A 14,781-nucleotide genomic window follows, 5' to 3' on the forward strand; every position below is an offset into this window, starting at 1 on the left:
TAATTATTTTCAAATTAAAGGGATACTAAAATACATTTTGTTTTAATTTTTTTCTGATTCGGATATGTACACGTAGCACAATAGAAGGGTAAGCAGAGAATCCTAGTTTTAAGGCACTCAGTTCCCTTGAAGACACTTCCGTTCCCCATTTACCGCTGAATTTTTTAAGTTTGGTGTTTTGAATTCAAAACTCAATGCCGTATCATCCAAAAATACTATTTAAAGATACTTGTCCAAAAATCGTAAATTATTGTCGCTCTTTTAGACAATTTGACCCATTAGTCATTATCACTAGAGCTCTACATAGAGCGCGCTGATTCATGGGAAATTATTTTCCAAATTTTCCGCATAAGTACTAATTTTATTGATTTTTTGGTGATTTTTTAACTACTTAGTGCCTTATTTTTATTTAATCAATTAAGATTTCTTTTAAATTAATATGATATTATCTATACTAATATAATAAAGCGGAAGAGTTTGTTTGTTTGTTTGTTTGTTTGAACGCTAAGATCTCTGGATCTACTGGTTCGATTTATTTTGTTTTTGTTTTGTATGAAAGCTGCATTCTTCAGAAGTGCTATAGGCTATATAATATTACATTACACATATATACTAATAAATTAAAATACTTTCTAATTTGACATGCAATTTATTCTGCCATGTTAATAACAACCGTCGTCGCTACGCGACCGCGTTCGTTACCGCGTCATTTTGATATTCATCCTTATGAAAATAAATATAATAGTCACTTTTAGCATTTCATCTAGATTGAAATTATATTTCTATAGAAATTATATTCTTATATTTCAAGCAGGCGTAGCCGCGTCCGGGTCCGCTAGTTGAATATAAATCGTGTAAAAAATGCCAAATATTATAACTTTATTGATTACTCATTTCTTTCTATTATGGCGCAATTGTTAATATCTTATCAAATTAATATTCCACGCGTGAGGTTGTGGGTTCAAGTTTTATTTATGTCATTGTTTTTTGATCAAGATAATGTGAAAAATCTACAGAACAAGATTATAGCTCTAACACAATAGTAAAAGAAGATGAACATATTAAACTGCCATTAGATAAGAGACCACACGCGTGACTTACGTGCATAAAAAACTAAACAACCAAAAGATAATTTATAATTACGTTTGTTCTTTATTTTCTTAAGTAGATTAAAAATTAGGTTAGAATTAGGAAACGGGCACGTGCTAAACTACAAAAAACTGCTCAAGTGTGAGTCCGGCTCGCGCACAGACGGTTCTGTACTAATTTCTTGATTGTACCTCAACCGGAATTACCCTATAGGTTTTGAATACGCCGCGAACGCAATATATGCGGTACAAATAAATGGTCATAAACAGTCATATCTTTTGATAGCGTTGACTTTAAAGTTTTATTTTTTCTCCGATTCATAGGACTGTAGACATAAATCATTCATCCATCAGCCTTTCAAAGTCCCCTGCTGGACATAGACCTCCCTTAATGCTCGCCACTCCGTCCGGTTCTACGTCCTGAATCCAGTGGATTCCCACTGTAAATGCTCCTTTTTCCGATACCTAAGTACTTAATATCAATTTCATCTCGATATGTCTCGATATGTATTTCGTGTTCCTAAAAAAAACCTTCACAGACAGACAGAAAAAACATAAAATGCTAAAATGCTATGTAATATTGCTCCGTTTTATGCCATTGGATGCGGAACCCCCAAAATTGATAAGAAAATCACCTTTTAGTGACGTAATATTTATCATAAATGTATAAGGTATAACAGCTCTTATACACATATGTATGTGATAACGCTATCAGGCGCCGGCACGCGGCTCTACGACATGACACAACGCGCCGTAACTATTGGGAAATAGCTATTCGTAAAATAATTTGTGCCTTATCGATATTTAAACTTTAATCGCGATTAATTTGCTCTTATCTAATTGACTTTTGGTTTCCGCGAAGTATTTCTGTCACCTGTCTAGAAAGTGACAGGATTTCCCCGTTTATGTACTCATATGTACTAAGGTAAATCAGTAATAAGCTGCATTTATGACGGCTAACATAATAATATTTGAGGAAAAATCTAAATTCACCCAAATTAATGCTTATTTTGGTATTCATCTCACGTATAACAAGATGTAAAAACCAAAAAATAAAAAATACATCAACAGCGATGACTTTAAAAACCACAGTGAGAACGGACTGGCTTAAAACACTAATTACTTTTAAATTATCTATTTACAGAAGAACAGCTTCATGTCTTTTCCCGCATAGAGAGATAGGTAGACAAAAAAACAGTCATAGTATTTAATATCAAACTTATAAAAAACATAAAGAAGAATGTCTTGTAATATTTGCGCACCCGTACTCCTAGCAAGACAAAATAATAAATTTAATAATAGTCATCATTCGCCACATGTCAGCTCGGCGATAGGAAAGTGTCACGAACACAGGCCAGAGCAGACGTGCCGTTAAGAAAAATGACACTATGTCGTAATGTAACACCCAACTACACTAATCATTACTTGATTTACTTGGAACTTAAGGGTCAAAGTTATATTGGTATCTCCGGTCGCTCAGACCTGTAGTAGAGGAGACGGATGCAGAGCGGCGGCCAGCCCGAGCGCACCACTGGCGGTAACGGTAACCCCTCAAAAGCGGATCACGCTGCGATTTCGTACGTAGCGTGACGTAGCATCAGGTGTTTGAGTAGATGACGCGGAGCCGTGCCTTCGCACACCCGCCGGCTTTGACTCACTCAGGCTTTATAATAGAGACTCGCCGCGCGGAACACCACAAACCTGCAGGCCGGCAACCTCGCCACACGCACTGAGTGCTCATAGCTCATATCTGATAAGTTTCAAAATAATGGCGGCAATTATATATTTTTTCGTTTGTGTTTCCGTTGTGTCCGTGACCGGGTTCAAGCACCACCCGAAGTTCCCCAAGGCCGAGGAGAGCGACGTGATAGCTAAAGGTGAATGTGCTGTGGTGATAGTTTGTGAGAAAGTACAAGTGAAGTTACAGTGACAGCATGATGCAACCGGCGCGGCGTCCCACTTGAGACACGCATACTAATAGTACTATTTTGTTGCAGTGGTTTGCAACAGTGTTTTTGAGGAGACCAGGAACGAGTTTATAGAGAAATCAAGATGTGGTGAACCGAAGGAGGTGTTTGAGGAGCTCAAGCTTAATACTTCATATCTTCAGGTATGTGATATTTAATATTTATTTAAATTATATTTCATTAAATAATTAAATTAATATTGAAATAATTATTTAATTGATGTTAACTAAATTTACTAAAATTAATGCGTTATTATAATATTAATAATTATAACCATATAATTAGCTACCTAAGTATTAAAGATCATTAGCCACTGACATTCCGCAATTCAAGCTTTAATTCAAATCTAATACAATTTCTCAGTATAATAGAGCAATTAAAATACTTTACATCACTTAGATAAGGACGTATATAATAAATAGCTTAGGAACAATTGGCTAAATATGAGTATTTGAATATTTAAACGTATCAACGGCTACATCCGTGAGGCGGTCATTAATGCGTGAGAAAATCCGCATCCGAATGTATAGGTTCGTATAACCTGACGTTAGCGTACTTCCCCAGGTGAATCCTAGCCACGTTTGGGTGAAGCGGTGTGTTGGCCTCTGCGACTATGAAGCCCCCGGGTCGCAGTGTGTCGCGACCAAGATAAGAAAGCAAGCTATCCCGGTGAGTCGGCAATCGTATAAATAGATCATAATAAAATATTTCTATGTTTAATTAAAATTAAAAATACATTATATATAATAAGAAGATTCTCGACATTTTATATTTATTTCTATCGTAATGGCAGACACATTATAATAAAAAACCTCGTGGCTCTAAACTAATATTCTAAATACTTAAACGCTGAATGCAATTTACTTCAAAGTTATAAAATTCATTATCATCATCTAATTTTGACTGGCCGCATGTGAGACTGCTCGTATCTTACGTTTAACTGATCGAGCACAAAGGACAAACACTATCTATTTATCTTCAGGCCATCCTTGACACACTTGCGCGGTTACTCAGTCTTCACGCAACGCCCAATGATAATAATGACATAACTCGCGCACATCACTAATATTTTCATTTGCACTATTATTAGGTGTTGAGATAAAATATAATCGATAGTTTGATTTCAATAGGTATTGTTTCATTATTATCTCATGAGAGTTCTTCGATACAACAAACGTTAGGTTGTTCTAACTATATGTTGAATTGTCCAGGTTCGAATATTCAATCTGAAGACGAGCAGGGAGACGTGTTCTACCTACACCCTGGACGTCCACGAGAGCTGCGGCTGCTGCACTAGCTCCTCGCACGACTGTAGCCCTCCGAGGGTGTTGAATCCTCGTAAGTGCGTCTGTCAATGCCCAAATCTGGAGGAAAGGCGAAGTTGTCTCAAAAAGGTTTGTAGGATGATGGATGTCTGTGAGCACTAACGCAGGTAGACGGCACGCATGCTATCACCAAACCTAACGCTTCGATGTTTTCTCTCCAATTTCTATCCCCATGCATGGATGTTCCACAATTATCAATTTTGATTTCCTCAGTCAAATTCCAGGTCACCCCTTTACTATGCCGTACTGACATCCGTTGTCTTACCAGAGCCAGCTTTGTTTTTCTTTATGCAATTCATCATTTTATGATTTAATGTTCACATTATTCAATTAATTTGCTTTTTTCAAAAAAAAAATATTTTCATATAATATTTTTTTTATTTATATAAATGTAGTTAAGTTCATATAGTTAGTTGAAATATACATATTTATATACGTACATTGTAAAATGGCAATGATGTATATATTGGACATATTTTTTGACAAAAAATAATTTTATATTTTTTACATATGAAATGTAGTATGTGTACATATTTCATATATTAAAAACTAAAAAACAAAAAGATCAACGAGATCGAATTATATTCTCTATTGTTACAGCGGAACCAACATATGAGGTGGAACAGATCAAAGTGTATGTGTGAGAAGAGAAGGAGTGCTTGGTGATCAGGACATTAACAGTAAGAAGAAGACTTAAAAAAGAAATAAGACTTCAGTGTTGTAAAAGTGAGACGACGTTGTGAAGTAGATACGTAAAGGCAAACGACTGATAAACTTTTGCCATTCAATGCCACCATTTTCTCTGTAAATTATGAAAAAAGTGAAATGGATGAACTTTTATAGTGAACTTTCATAAAGCTGTGACACCTGGAAGCTTACGGATCAGCAGCTTTAATAGTATTAAGCAGTATTACCTTAGACTAAGTTATCTAGTTCCGTGGGACCAACTGACGACGACTTGTGAACTGACTGGTTTTATGTTCCCTTATTCTAGGACTTTTGTATTTTAGGTGTGTAAGTTTGAGTGACATCACTATTCAGTATTGTCTTAGCGTATTCGCCTAAAGGCGCAATTCCTAAATTGTGATATAATTTTTGTAGTAACATATAAGTATTGTGTACATATTTAATTTATTTACTAACCGCTTCTAGTCAAGTTAAAGTAAGCACAAACATTGACTTTTATCCCAATCGGCTCTCTTTTAAAATATACTTGTACATTTTTGGCTTTTTCAGAAATGCTATAAATAATTTAATTTTAACTAATTTTGATTCGTAAAAAATGACAGAGCTTAAATGTATTTTTTTTAATTCAATTATAAAGAAGTTTAGTTATTAATAGAAAGTGCTAGTAACATATTAGTTTAAATTGTAAATATTCCGTCAGAGAGAGAGACGAATGTATCTCTTAACGCTATTAGCTTTTCCATTTTACTAAATACTCGTAGTTGTACCAATTTCTGTCAAATTATTCTGCGTCTACTATATTTATTTTATCAATAGATGTTTACAAATTAGTGTAAATAAAAGTAGTTTATAAGGACCTAGTCTAGTAAGTGCCAAAGGCATTGAATCTCAAACTAGGAAATAAATTAATTTATTACTTATATTAATATAGGGCTTACAAGGCTTTAACTGATGAAATCACGTTAGAATAATTTTGTATAAACAAATTAGGTTAAAACTGAAAATAAAACTTGTACTTAATTCATTTTTTTTTTATTATTTGTTTTATTTTACGCCTTACTTTTGAAGTAGTTGAAGAAGTCACTTCAATTTCTCGCTGTATCCCGCATTTTTGCACTTTGTTGCGAAAAAGAAAGCAGCTTTACTCTTATCCCAAAATAGCAGGGTAGTGTCTTCACACAAAATACTTTCTAAATACTTCCTTAGGTAGATATTAATACAAAGTGTGGAGATAACTTCCAATACTCAACACGCAATTTCACGAAATTAGGTGGACAGAGTGGCACGGAGAGACCTACCTACTCCCGCTGCTATATACGGGATAGAACGCAAAACTAGAAAAAATGTATGAATAATCACCAATCTACTTAAACATAGTCGTAAATGAATGCAAAACAATAGATGAACGTCTACTGCAGTAACGGAAGTGATTCACAAAATTTATAATTTTCATTGTTTTCAAATATCTCAAAATAATATGTATATGGATTACAATTTGTAATAAACATTTCATAGATTAGGTTATTTATTACTGACGTATATATGTAATACTCATTAATAATAATAAAAATGTAGAGTCCTTCTGTAACAGGTAAGATTAATATTATTACATCAATACATAGTACACGAGTATCTTCTTCTTCCTCCTGGCATTAATCCCGGCTATTGCCAGGGTCTGCCCTCCTACTCAACCTACTCCACTTTGCACGGTCTTTTGCGACACCACATTTCTTCTGTCTACGCTGCTATACGTGCCAAGAGCCTTTGTGTGCGAGTTTCAATTAAACTTCTAATTACATATGTATGTACGCGGCTTTATAAAAATAAATTCAGTTTTATAATAATAATGTAGAGACTACATCGCTGTTAGACTGGCAGGCGAGGCACTGCCACGGAGGCTACGATGATGATATACGTCTCTGGCTGTGGTTCCGTTGTAAATATGTACCTACCATAAATCTATTATGCGACATTTTTATTCTCTAAAAAGAAAAAAATGTTTGAAAGAAAAGAGACAATAGTATATAATTAGCCAAAACTATTTATTTTTAATTAGCCAATCTCAAGGTTTTGAAGGAGAAAGCCCTTATGCGAATACTATAATTCTTTATTTCTAATTTCCATTTAAATTCTCGTGTAAGATTTCCACAACGTATAATTAAATAATTAACAAATTTTATAGAAAATTTGGACAAATATTTATAAAATTAATTTTGTAACTACTGTACACTACTTAAGTTTACAAAATGTTTATTCGTGTCCGAGTGTACAAGCGCCTGCACACGACTCGACTATCACAGTCGATAACATCTATACTAATCCGGTACAAGCCGACTTCACAGAACTAAATGAACTTTGTCGAGATCACATTGTCGACCTTTCTGTGAAAATTGCGTAGTTATTGTATTTTCCTTATATTGATTCTAATTATGTATAAACGACAGTGTGTCGCTTCAAGCGGATTTGTATACTTAGGCTGCTATAACTTCACGCTGTATCCTGCACACAGGCAGAGGAAGGCTGGGAAGTGTTAAGACGTTCGTTCTCATTAAGAAACTTCACAGCAGAAAGGATCTGCTGGACTTAGTTCAAGGCCGCGCTTACCAGTAAGTACCAGTGCCCCTGCGTGGCTTACCTCCTAGAAGAAGAACTAGTGACATAAAAGATGATTGCTTTACCTTTAAAGGCCGGCACCGCACCTGTAACTCCTCTGGTGTTACCCGGGGTCGTGGGCGGCGGTGGTCACTTACCATCAGGTGACTCGTACGCTCGTTTGCCTTGTCTGTTTTCCATAAAAAAAACCTTTGACGAGAAAATGTACATTTAAGTACTTCTTACAAAACACGTGACACAATTTAAGTGTATTAATTTTTTACTATATTTACAGCGGGTCTAATCAAAACCGGGTTCTTTATCCCGCACTCAGCAGGGTAGGCAGAGGGAACCTAGTGATGTAATATGACCTATATATAGCCTACCTCGATTAATTAATTATTATCCACCACAAAAAGACTTTTTAACTAGCCAGAGTAATTCTTAATATTAGCACATTAAACAGAAGAGGCCGTCATGGCGCAGCGGCACAAGGGTGTGACTGTAACGCGAAGGTTGTGGGTTCGATCCTCACTCGAGGAAGTGAAATATTTATTTACGTTTATATTTCCATTTCTTCGCTCTGGTGTCGAGGCAAAGCGCGGTGTTGAGTACAGCCACTCAACACATAATGCCTCCAGAATTCGGCAGAAAATGTGGAACGGACTGCCTTAACACTAGGTTCCCTCCCTCTGCTGCTGCTGTGTGCGGGATACAGCGTGGAGCCGAAACAGAAATAACTCTTGGACTGTGCTATATTAGTGCTGATAGTAGATATTAGATAGTAACATTAAAAAATACCTTACAAAAGGCTAATAGTCATCGTTGAAGTACACAGGTTCGATTAAGATGAAGATAACAAAATGAAATTATGATAATTTATTAAGAAATTGAAGTAATTAAGAAAAATATATATTTTTATATTTTAGACAATAAATTGTTCAATTATTGTTTAATTGATTGTTTCCGCGTGGGAAATATACGAAAACCTCATTGTAATTATTTATAAGTTAATGTTCTTAATTATAAAAGGGGATCCCCCATTCTTTAGTTAATTTTGTATTTATTATTATGTCGCGATAACAACTGATTAGACAAAATAGCTGGCGTTTAATTTTTTATTAAAATTAGATAGCGGAGAAATTAATCCCCGTATTTATTGTATTTATTGCTCCATTTACTTTAATCTAACTAATATTATAATGCTGAAGAATGTATTTGGTTGAATGCGCTAATCTCTGATACTTTTGGTAAGTAAGTAAGCACGCAATTTTAAGGTCTTGACTTAAAACTGTCCGTGTGTACAGAAAACAAAGTGATCTTATAAGGAATTCCTAGCTTAACTTAGTATCACGCTTTACCCCTAGCGTGGTAGTCCGAGAGAACGGAGCGCCAAACGCTACGGTCTCTACATACCTCTTTCGCCTTGTCCACTGTCATCAACCTCTTCTTTTCTTCGGATCACGTTGTCCGCACATTTACAAGCTTGTGGCCTATTTTATGCGATATTTTTTATTTAAATTACAATAATGTGATAAATTAGATTTAATAGTATTATAGTAACATTTTCCTCATAATTTACAATGTCGAGCAGTCGTAGAGCGGCTACAGAGCTACGCTCGTAGCGTCATCTCTATTTTGAGATAGAATAGTGTACAGAGTCCGTGGTAGCGCAGTGAGACAAAGTGCAAACGCGACGGTTGTGGGTTCATTATCCATAGTTTCAAAAAATTAAGTAGAAGATGGGGAAGAGTTTCTCAACACTTTCCCTTGTATGCGGGATACAGCGTTAAGTTTAAAAATGAATTTTACATATAATGACTGTTATATGAGTGTTAAAAAATACTCCTTTTTTAAAAAGACAAACAAACAAACTGCAAGCTGCAAACTTTAAAATCAAATATATTATATATTATAAATTTCCACAAATTATTTACTTAATTATTAAATATTTGTACACTTTTTTAGATTCACACTGTATCCCGCAAATATCTGAGTAGGCAGAGAGAACCTACCGTTAACTGTTCCAATTAAGACAATTTCGTTTTCCATGTTCCACTAAATTCTGAAGGCATTGCGCGTTGAGAGACGAAACTCAACGCCGTGCTTTGCCTTACGAGGAAATGAAAATATTAAATATTCCATTTTCTCGATGGGGATTTCGTCTGTAGCGTTTACAGTCGCACGCTTACGCGTGGTCAGTGGTCACGCCAGTGGTCTCTCCACGCTGTATCCCGCATAAACACCTAGTTTTATTCGAGACTCCGTTTCCTTCTTATACAACGGTTTACTTTATATGAAGTTACTAGCGGACCCGGACGCGGCTACGCCTGCTTGAAATATAAGAATATAATTTCTATAGAAGTATAATTTCAATCTAGATGAAAGCTATTATATTTATTTTCATAAGGATGACGGATATCAAAATGACGCGGTAACGCGGAACGAGGTCGCGCAGCGACGACGGTTGTTATTAACATGGTAGAATAAATTGCATGTCAAATTAGAAAGTATTTTAATTTATTAGTATATATGTGTAATGTAATATTATATAGCCTATAGCACTTCTGAAGAATGCAGCTTTCATACAAAACAAAAACAAAGTAAATCGATCCAGTAGATCCAGAGATCGTAGCGTTCAAACAAACAAACAAACAAACTCTTCCGCTTTATTATATTAGTATAGATTAGATAATGTTAACATGTAAAATGTAAAGTCCCGAGAAAAATAAAAGATAGACCTCACATATTAATAAAACATACTAAAGTATCTATTGTCTGAAGATTTATTAAATACTGATTGATAAAATATTACGTTGTAACTTTTAAAAAATCGTCTTATTTAATTTTATTATCGTTAACTTTCATCCTCACATTCCTTTCTCCGCTTTCATATAAATTCGGGAAATTACCATTTGAGTGAAGCACGTCAACTTATAATACTAATGATTTAAGAAGTAGCAATTATTCAAATATATATAATAGGTAATTTAAATATTGAGGACGTCGTGTCTCAGGGCTACCAGCACGCGACTATAAACGCGATGGGTTCGGGTACGATTACTGCACGGGGGAATGATGATATCGAGGCAAATCCCGGCGTTGAGTTCGGCCACTCAAACCTCCCTCTGCCTCTGCTGCTATGTGTGGGATACAACGTGAAGCGACAAAAATTATATGAATGACGTGAGCCTTTACATTTCTTCTGCTATAGTAAGACTTCCGATTATAAGAGCATTTAGTTCATGTATAAATACTTTAATTATTGCTTCTATCGCTTAAAGCGAAACACTTGCTCTTTCCGCATACATTGATTTAACTTTTAAAAAAAGTGCAATTACTTCATTATTGCACCAAATGTGCGATAAGTTGGAGAGAATACGTAATATTTACCACTCTACGATAATTCTCTCCATTTCGCATTAAAAAAACATGGCAAATTGACACGCGCACGATGTTTTTGACCACGGAAAAATAGGCACAGGCACTTTCGAGCTTTATATTTCTTAAATTTGGATATAAAAATTTAGCCTAAATTTTTCATGACATAAAATCAAATAATTTGTAGCCTAAGCTTGTATTTTAGTTTAGTGTAGCGTTATGTCAATCATAACAAGAAATGTCTCGAAAATTCGGCTCGCCAGGCCAGGACCGCAAGTTCCTACTTTATCCTAATCACTAACCAACTAGCTGTAGTTTTTTTTCTTTTCTCTAAACTGAAATCAGTTCAATTCTCATTCTTAACACGGTTATGAATACAAAAACATAATAAGTAAATATAATGTTCAAACAGCGTACCGCCATGAATGGGTAGAGTGCGGTAGAGTGTCACGTGGCCCATACCCATGACTCACGCGAGTGTTTACTCGAGCTTTATGTCGGTTTTAAAGTAAATTTTTGACTCATTATTCACTATCCTCTAATACAACATATATCTGCATCATTATCTTAGAAGATGACGTCCCTCACGACGTCATTTAGAGGAGTTCACGTCTTCAGTTTTTTTGCGTCGACTTGTCTTTTTTTTGATTTGTTGAGTTGATTCTTGTTATTTTGGTTATTGTTATATAATTTGCGTTACTTTCTTTTTCAATTTATTCGTAACTTGTCTTAAATATATCTTACTAATATTATACCTTATTACCATAAAAGTAATATTTAATTATATAAATGTTAAAGTTTTCACAATACTCATACATTTGGGTAGAGTAGTTCTATAGTTAAACAGCTACTTTTACCTATAAAAAATGCTTCATTAGAAGTCAGTTCAGAACATTTTTTGAAGTGATAATAATTTCAAAATTGATACATTTTAAAACATATATTAATATTGCTTATATATCTCTACTCACGAATCTATACGCAAATAAGTCCGTAAGAACACTTCCATGTCATATGACCAAAAAAGGTTAATTCCCAGAGTCGAGCGTCACCGCGCGGCGTACGTGAGTTTATTTCGGGAGTTCAAGATCCAGATTTAGTTCGCCCGAACTACATATATTATGTTAAAAAGTAAACAAATGGTTATATTAAGAGCGCTGCTAGTGGTGGCGGCGCGGCGCGGGCACAGGCGTGGGCAAGATTGATGCTACCGATGTTTGTTTGGATTCGAATTCCGATGTATTTATTTGCTAACGATCGATTTTGTGAAAATTCACTACATGCGCTGACAGACGTGTTATTCTATGGAATTTCAGTTTCGGGTTGTGTAAAATACGGAGTGATTGCACTCTTTTATTAGGCTTTTGTTTTTGTTATGCTTATAATTTCAAGTGATTATCGACTTTACTTTATTTCAAGCGTTTAGGGATTGTTTAATGACATAATTATATTACAACTTTACAAGATAACGTTCATCGTCTCTATAAATTATGTAGTTAATCTTAAATAAGTGCATACCAATTTGTGAATTCTTAATGGAAGTCACGCGCCACCAAGATCCTTCAAACGTCATTTTCATTTTTTTTTCTTCTTATATTAAAAATTTTCAAATACATGTTAACCTATTAACACTAACAAAACAAATAAACCACGAACAACCTACTCTAAAGCAATTAACAGCTGAACGATCAACAAACAATAACTAACAGTATTTATGTAGAACAAAATTACTGGAGAAGCTGAAGTGGAAAATTCTGTTAATACCCATCTGATACACGTGGCAGGTGGCTCCTGTACAAGCACTGATTGATCAGATAAGTATTATAGGAAAATCCCCTCTGGACTCACTCATATTGTATCTACATTTTTCAACGAAAAAAATGTAGATTTACTTACGTTTTTTTTCCGCATACAGCAGAGTAGGCAGAAGGAACCTAGTGTTAAGATACTCTTTCTCTTCTCTCTCGGCGTCATTTTCGTTTAGTGGTGGAACTCAACGCCGTGCTTTGTCTACCAAAGCGAGGTAATGAAAGTATTTGAAAATCATTTAAATACAACCATTGCTCTATTGGACATCACGCCCACAATCGTCAGGCTCACGGTCAGGCGCTGTCCAACTGCGCCACACGGCCTCAATTTTTCAAGATGACGTTAAATATTTTCATACTTACTCATAAGACCAGATCGCACCAGGTATGTGATAGGCCCCCACCACACCCCCGCCTACGATGTAACGCGGCTAATACTCGTTAGGGTAAAGAAACCATTAAAAATTGTTTTGGACATCAATAAGAGCGAAGTCAGTAATGTGTGAACTGCATTCTTGTGAGTTCAATTATATTAACATGTTTCGTTCTTGAGTCATGTGTGAAAATTTGGATTTTACAAAATTAGATTTTAAATTTTTTTTTTGTTTCACGCTGTATTTCAAATATAGTGAAGTAGACAGAGGGGACCTAAGGTTAAGACAAGCCAATGAATTCGCACTGCCCCAAAAAGTTTGTTAGAAGTAACTTCAAAATCTTAAAAGCATTTTAGCCTTTAAATTATACCATAATCTAAGTTATCCACAACCCTGACCTACTTATATGCACATTGCTCTACGTGCGTTCTCTAAGCACCGCTCAATTTTCAGAACATTAGGTACGTGTTCAGTGGCGGAAATGAACTCCAGGGTTTGATAAGGACAATTATGACTATATATTAGACGAATAGGCCACACTCGACTTTCTAATCTGAGCAACTTATATTCAATACAGAACTATTGAGTCACGACAATAAATATTACAAAGTAATAACACAAATTTAGTATGAAACAAAAGTTAATGAACTAGGTGACTGCTGAACAAGGGAAACGTTCAGGATTCTTGGCACTCCTTCAACCGGAAGTGGCCGGGAGTCTTATTGAATTTGTCACGCTATCGTAATTCACTCTCTATAAATTTTTAAATAATGTAATAAATTTAATAAGTTTTAGGCATTTTTGATAATAAGAGTAAGAAAAGAAGCTACTCCCTCTTTGTTAGACAAAAATAAAATGCTGTTTAATATGCAATGTTTTGAATTTGAGTCGTTGTTTCTTTGACCAAAAACTAAGTTGATACACTTATCAACTTAGTTTTTGGAACTCTTTGTGTTATTTTCTTCTCAACTCAAATTGTGCGAGAAACCATTGTAAGGCTATTTATGTTAATACTATTAAAAAAAACCTTAGTATATTTATTTTTTTTCATCTTCACGCTGCTTCACGCTATAGTAGACACAGGGACCCTAGTGTTAAGCATAGGCGTAGGAAGTAACAGGCCGGCCAGAAATTTTACATTTCTACATATTTTAAAAAATTTGGCTAGATTAATTAAAGAAACAATGTTTACGCGAACATATCGTAGTGTTAAGATACTTTGTTCCCTGCTTCCCGCCCAATTTTCGAGATTTAATAATTTTCCGAGTGGAAATCGAACCACTATTGTTACTATTCATTGATATTTCTATTATTGGAAACAAAGGCAGAATTCATCATCATCATCAGCTTGTCCTTGTCCATTGCTGGATATAGGCTCCGAAGATGGCAAGCCTCTAACTCAAACAGATTCACAATTAGTCAATTCAAAATAAACTACAAAATTGGTAATTATTTATACAAACTAATCCGTTTATATAAAAATTGCAGTAAATCTAAAGTAAAAAATTACTTCCGCATTCCATATTACTCATTATCACAAACCAGATATTTTTTACACA

General features: G+C 34.9%; 1 protein-coding gene across 2 annotated transcripts; it reads left to right on the forward strand.

Moving 5' to 3' along the window:
- Positions 1 to 2,639: 2,639 nt before the first annotated feature.
- On the forward strand, positions 2,640 to 6,098 carry LOC146529773 (uncharacterized). Of its 2 annotated transcripts, none has more exons than XM_085201043.1 (5): positions 2,640 to 2,965; positions 3,086 to 3,198; positions 3,620 to 3,724; positions 4,267 to 4,449; positions 4,981 to 6,098. In XM_085201043.1, exons 1-5 carry the CDS (start codon positions 2,857 to 2,859, stop codon positions 5,044 to 5,046), a joined length of 576 nt encoding a protein of 191 aa, XP_085057169.1. In that variant the 5' UTR covers positions 2,640 to 2,856; the 3' UTR covers positions 5,047 to 6,098. The 2 variants fall into 2 exon arrangements, with proteins under 2 accessions (XP_085057169.1, XP_085057170.1); XM_085201044.1 differs by having other exon boundaries at positions 2,646 to 2,965; positions 4,267 to 4,393.
- Positions 6,099 to 14,781: the final 8,683 nt, after the last annotated feature.

Source organism: Heliconius melpomene, chromosome 17, assembly GCF_056956725.1.
Source record: "Heliconius melpomene rosina isolate 202511_hmr_F chromosome 17, ASM5695672v1, whole genome shotgun sequence".
Classification (NCBI taxonomy): domain Eukaryota; kingdom Metazoa; phylum Arthropoda; class Insecta; order Lepidoptera; family Nymphalidae; genus Heliconius; species Heliconius melpomene.

What these genes read in the sequence shown, in the direction of transcription:
- LOC146529773 (XM_085201043.1), top strand. Translation starts at nt 2,857, where the DNA reads ATGGCGGCAATTATATATTTTTTCGTTTGTGTTTCCGTTGTGTCCGTG. An exon ending in TTAATACTTCATATCTTCAG is followed by an intron (nt 3,199 to 3,619) that starts GTATGTGATATT and finishes GTACTTCCCCAG; the next exon opens with GTGAATCCTAGCCACGTTTG. An exon ending in GGCGAAGTTGTCTCAAAAAG is followed by an intron (nt 4,450 to 4,980) that starts GTTTGTAGGATG and finishes CTATTGTTACAG; the next exon opens with CGGAACCAACATATGAGGTG.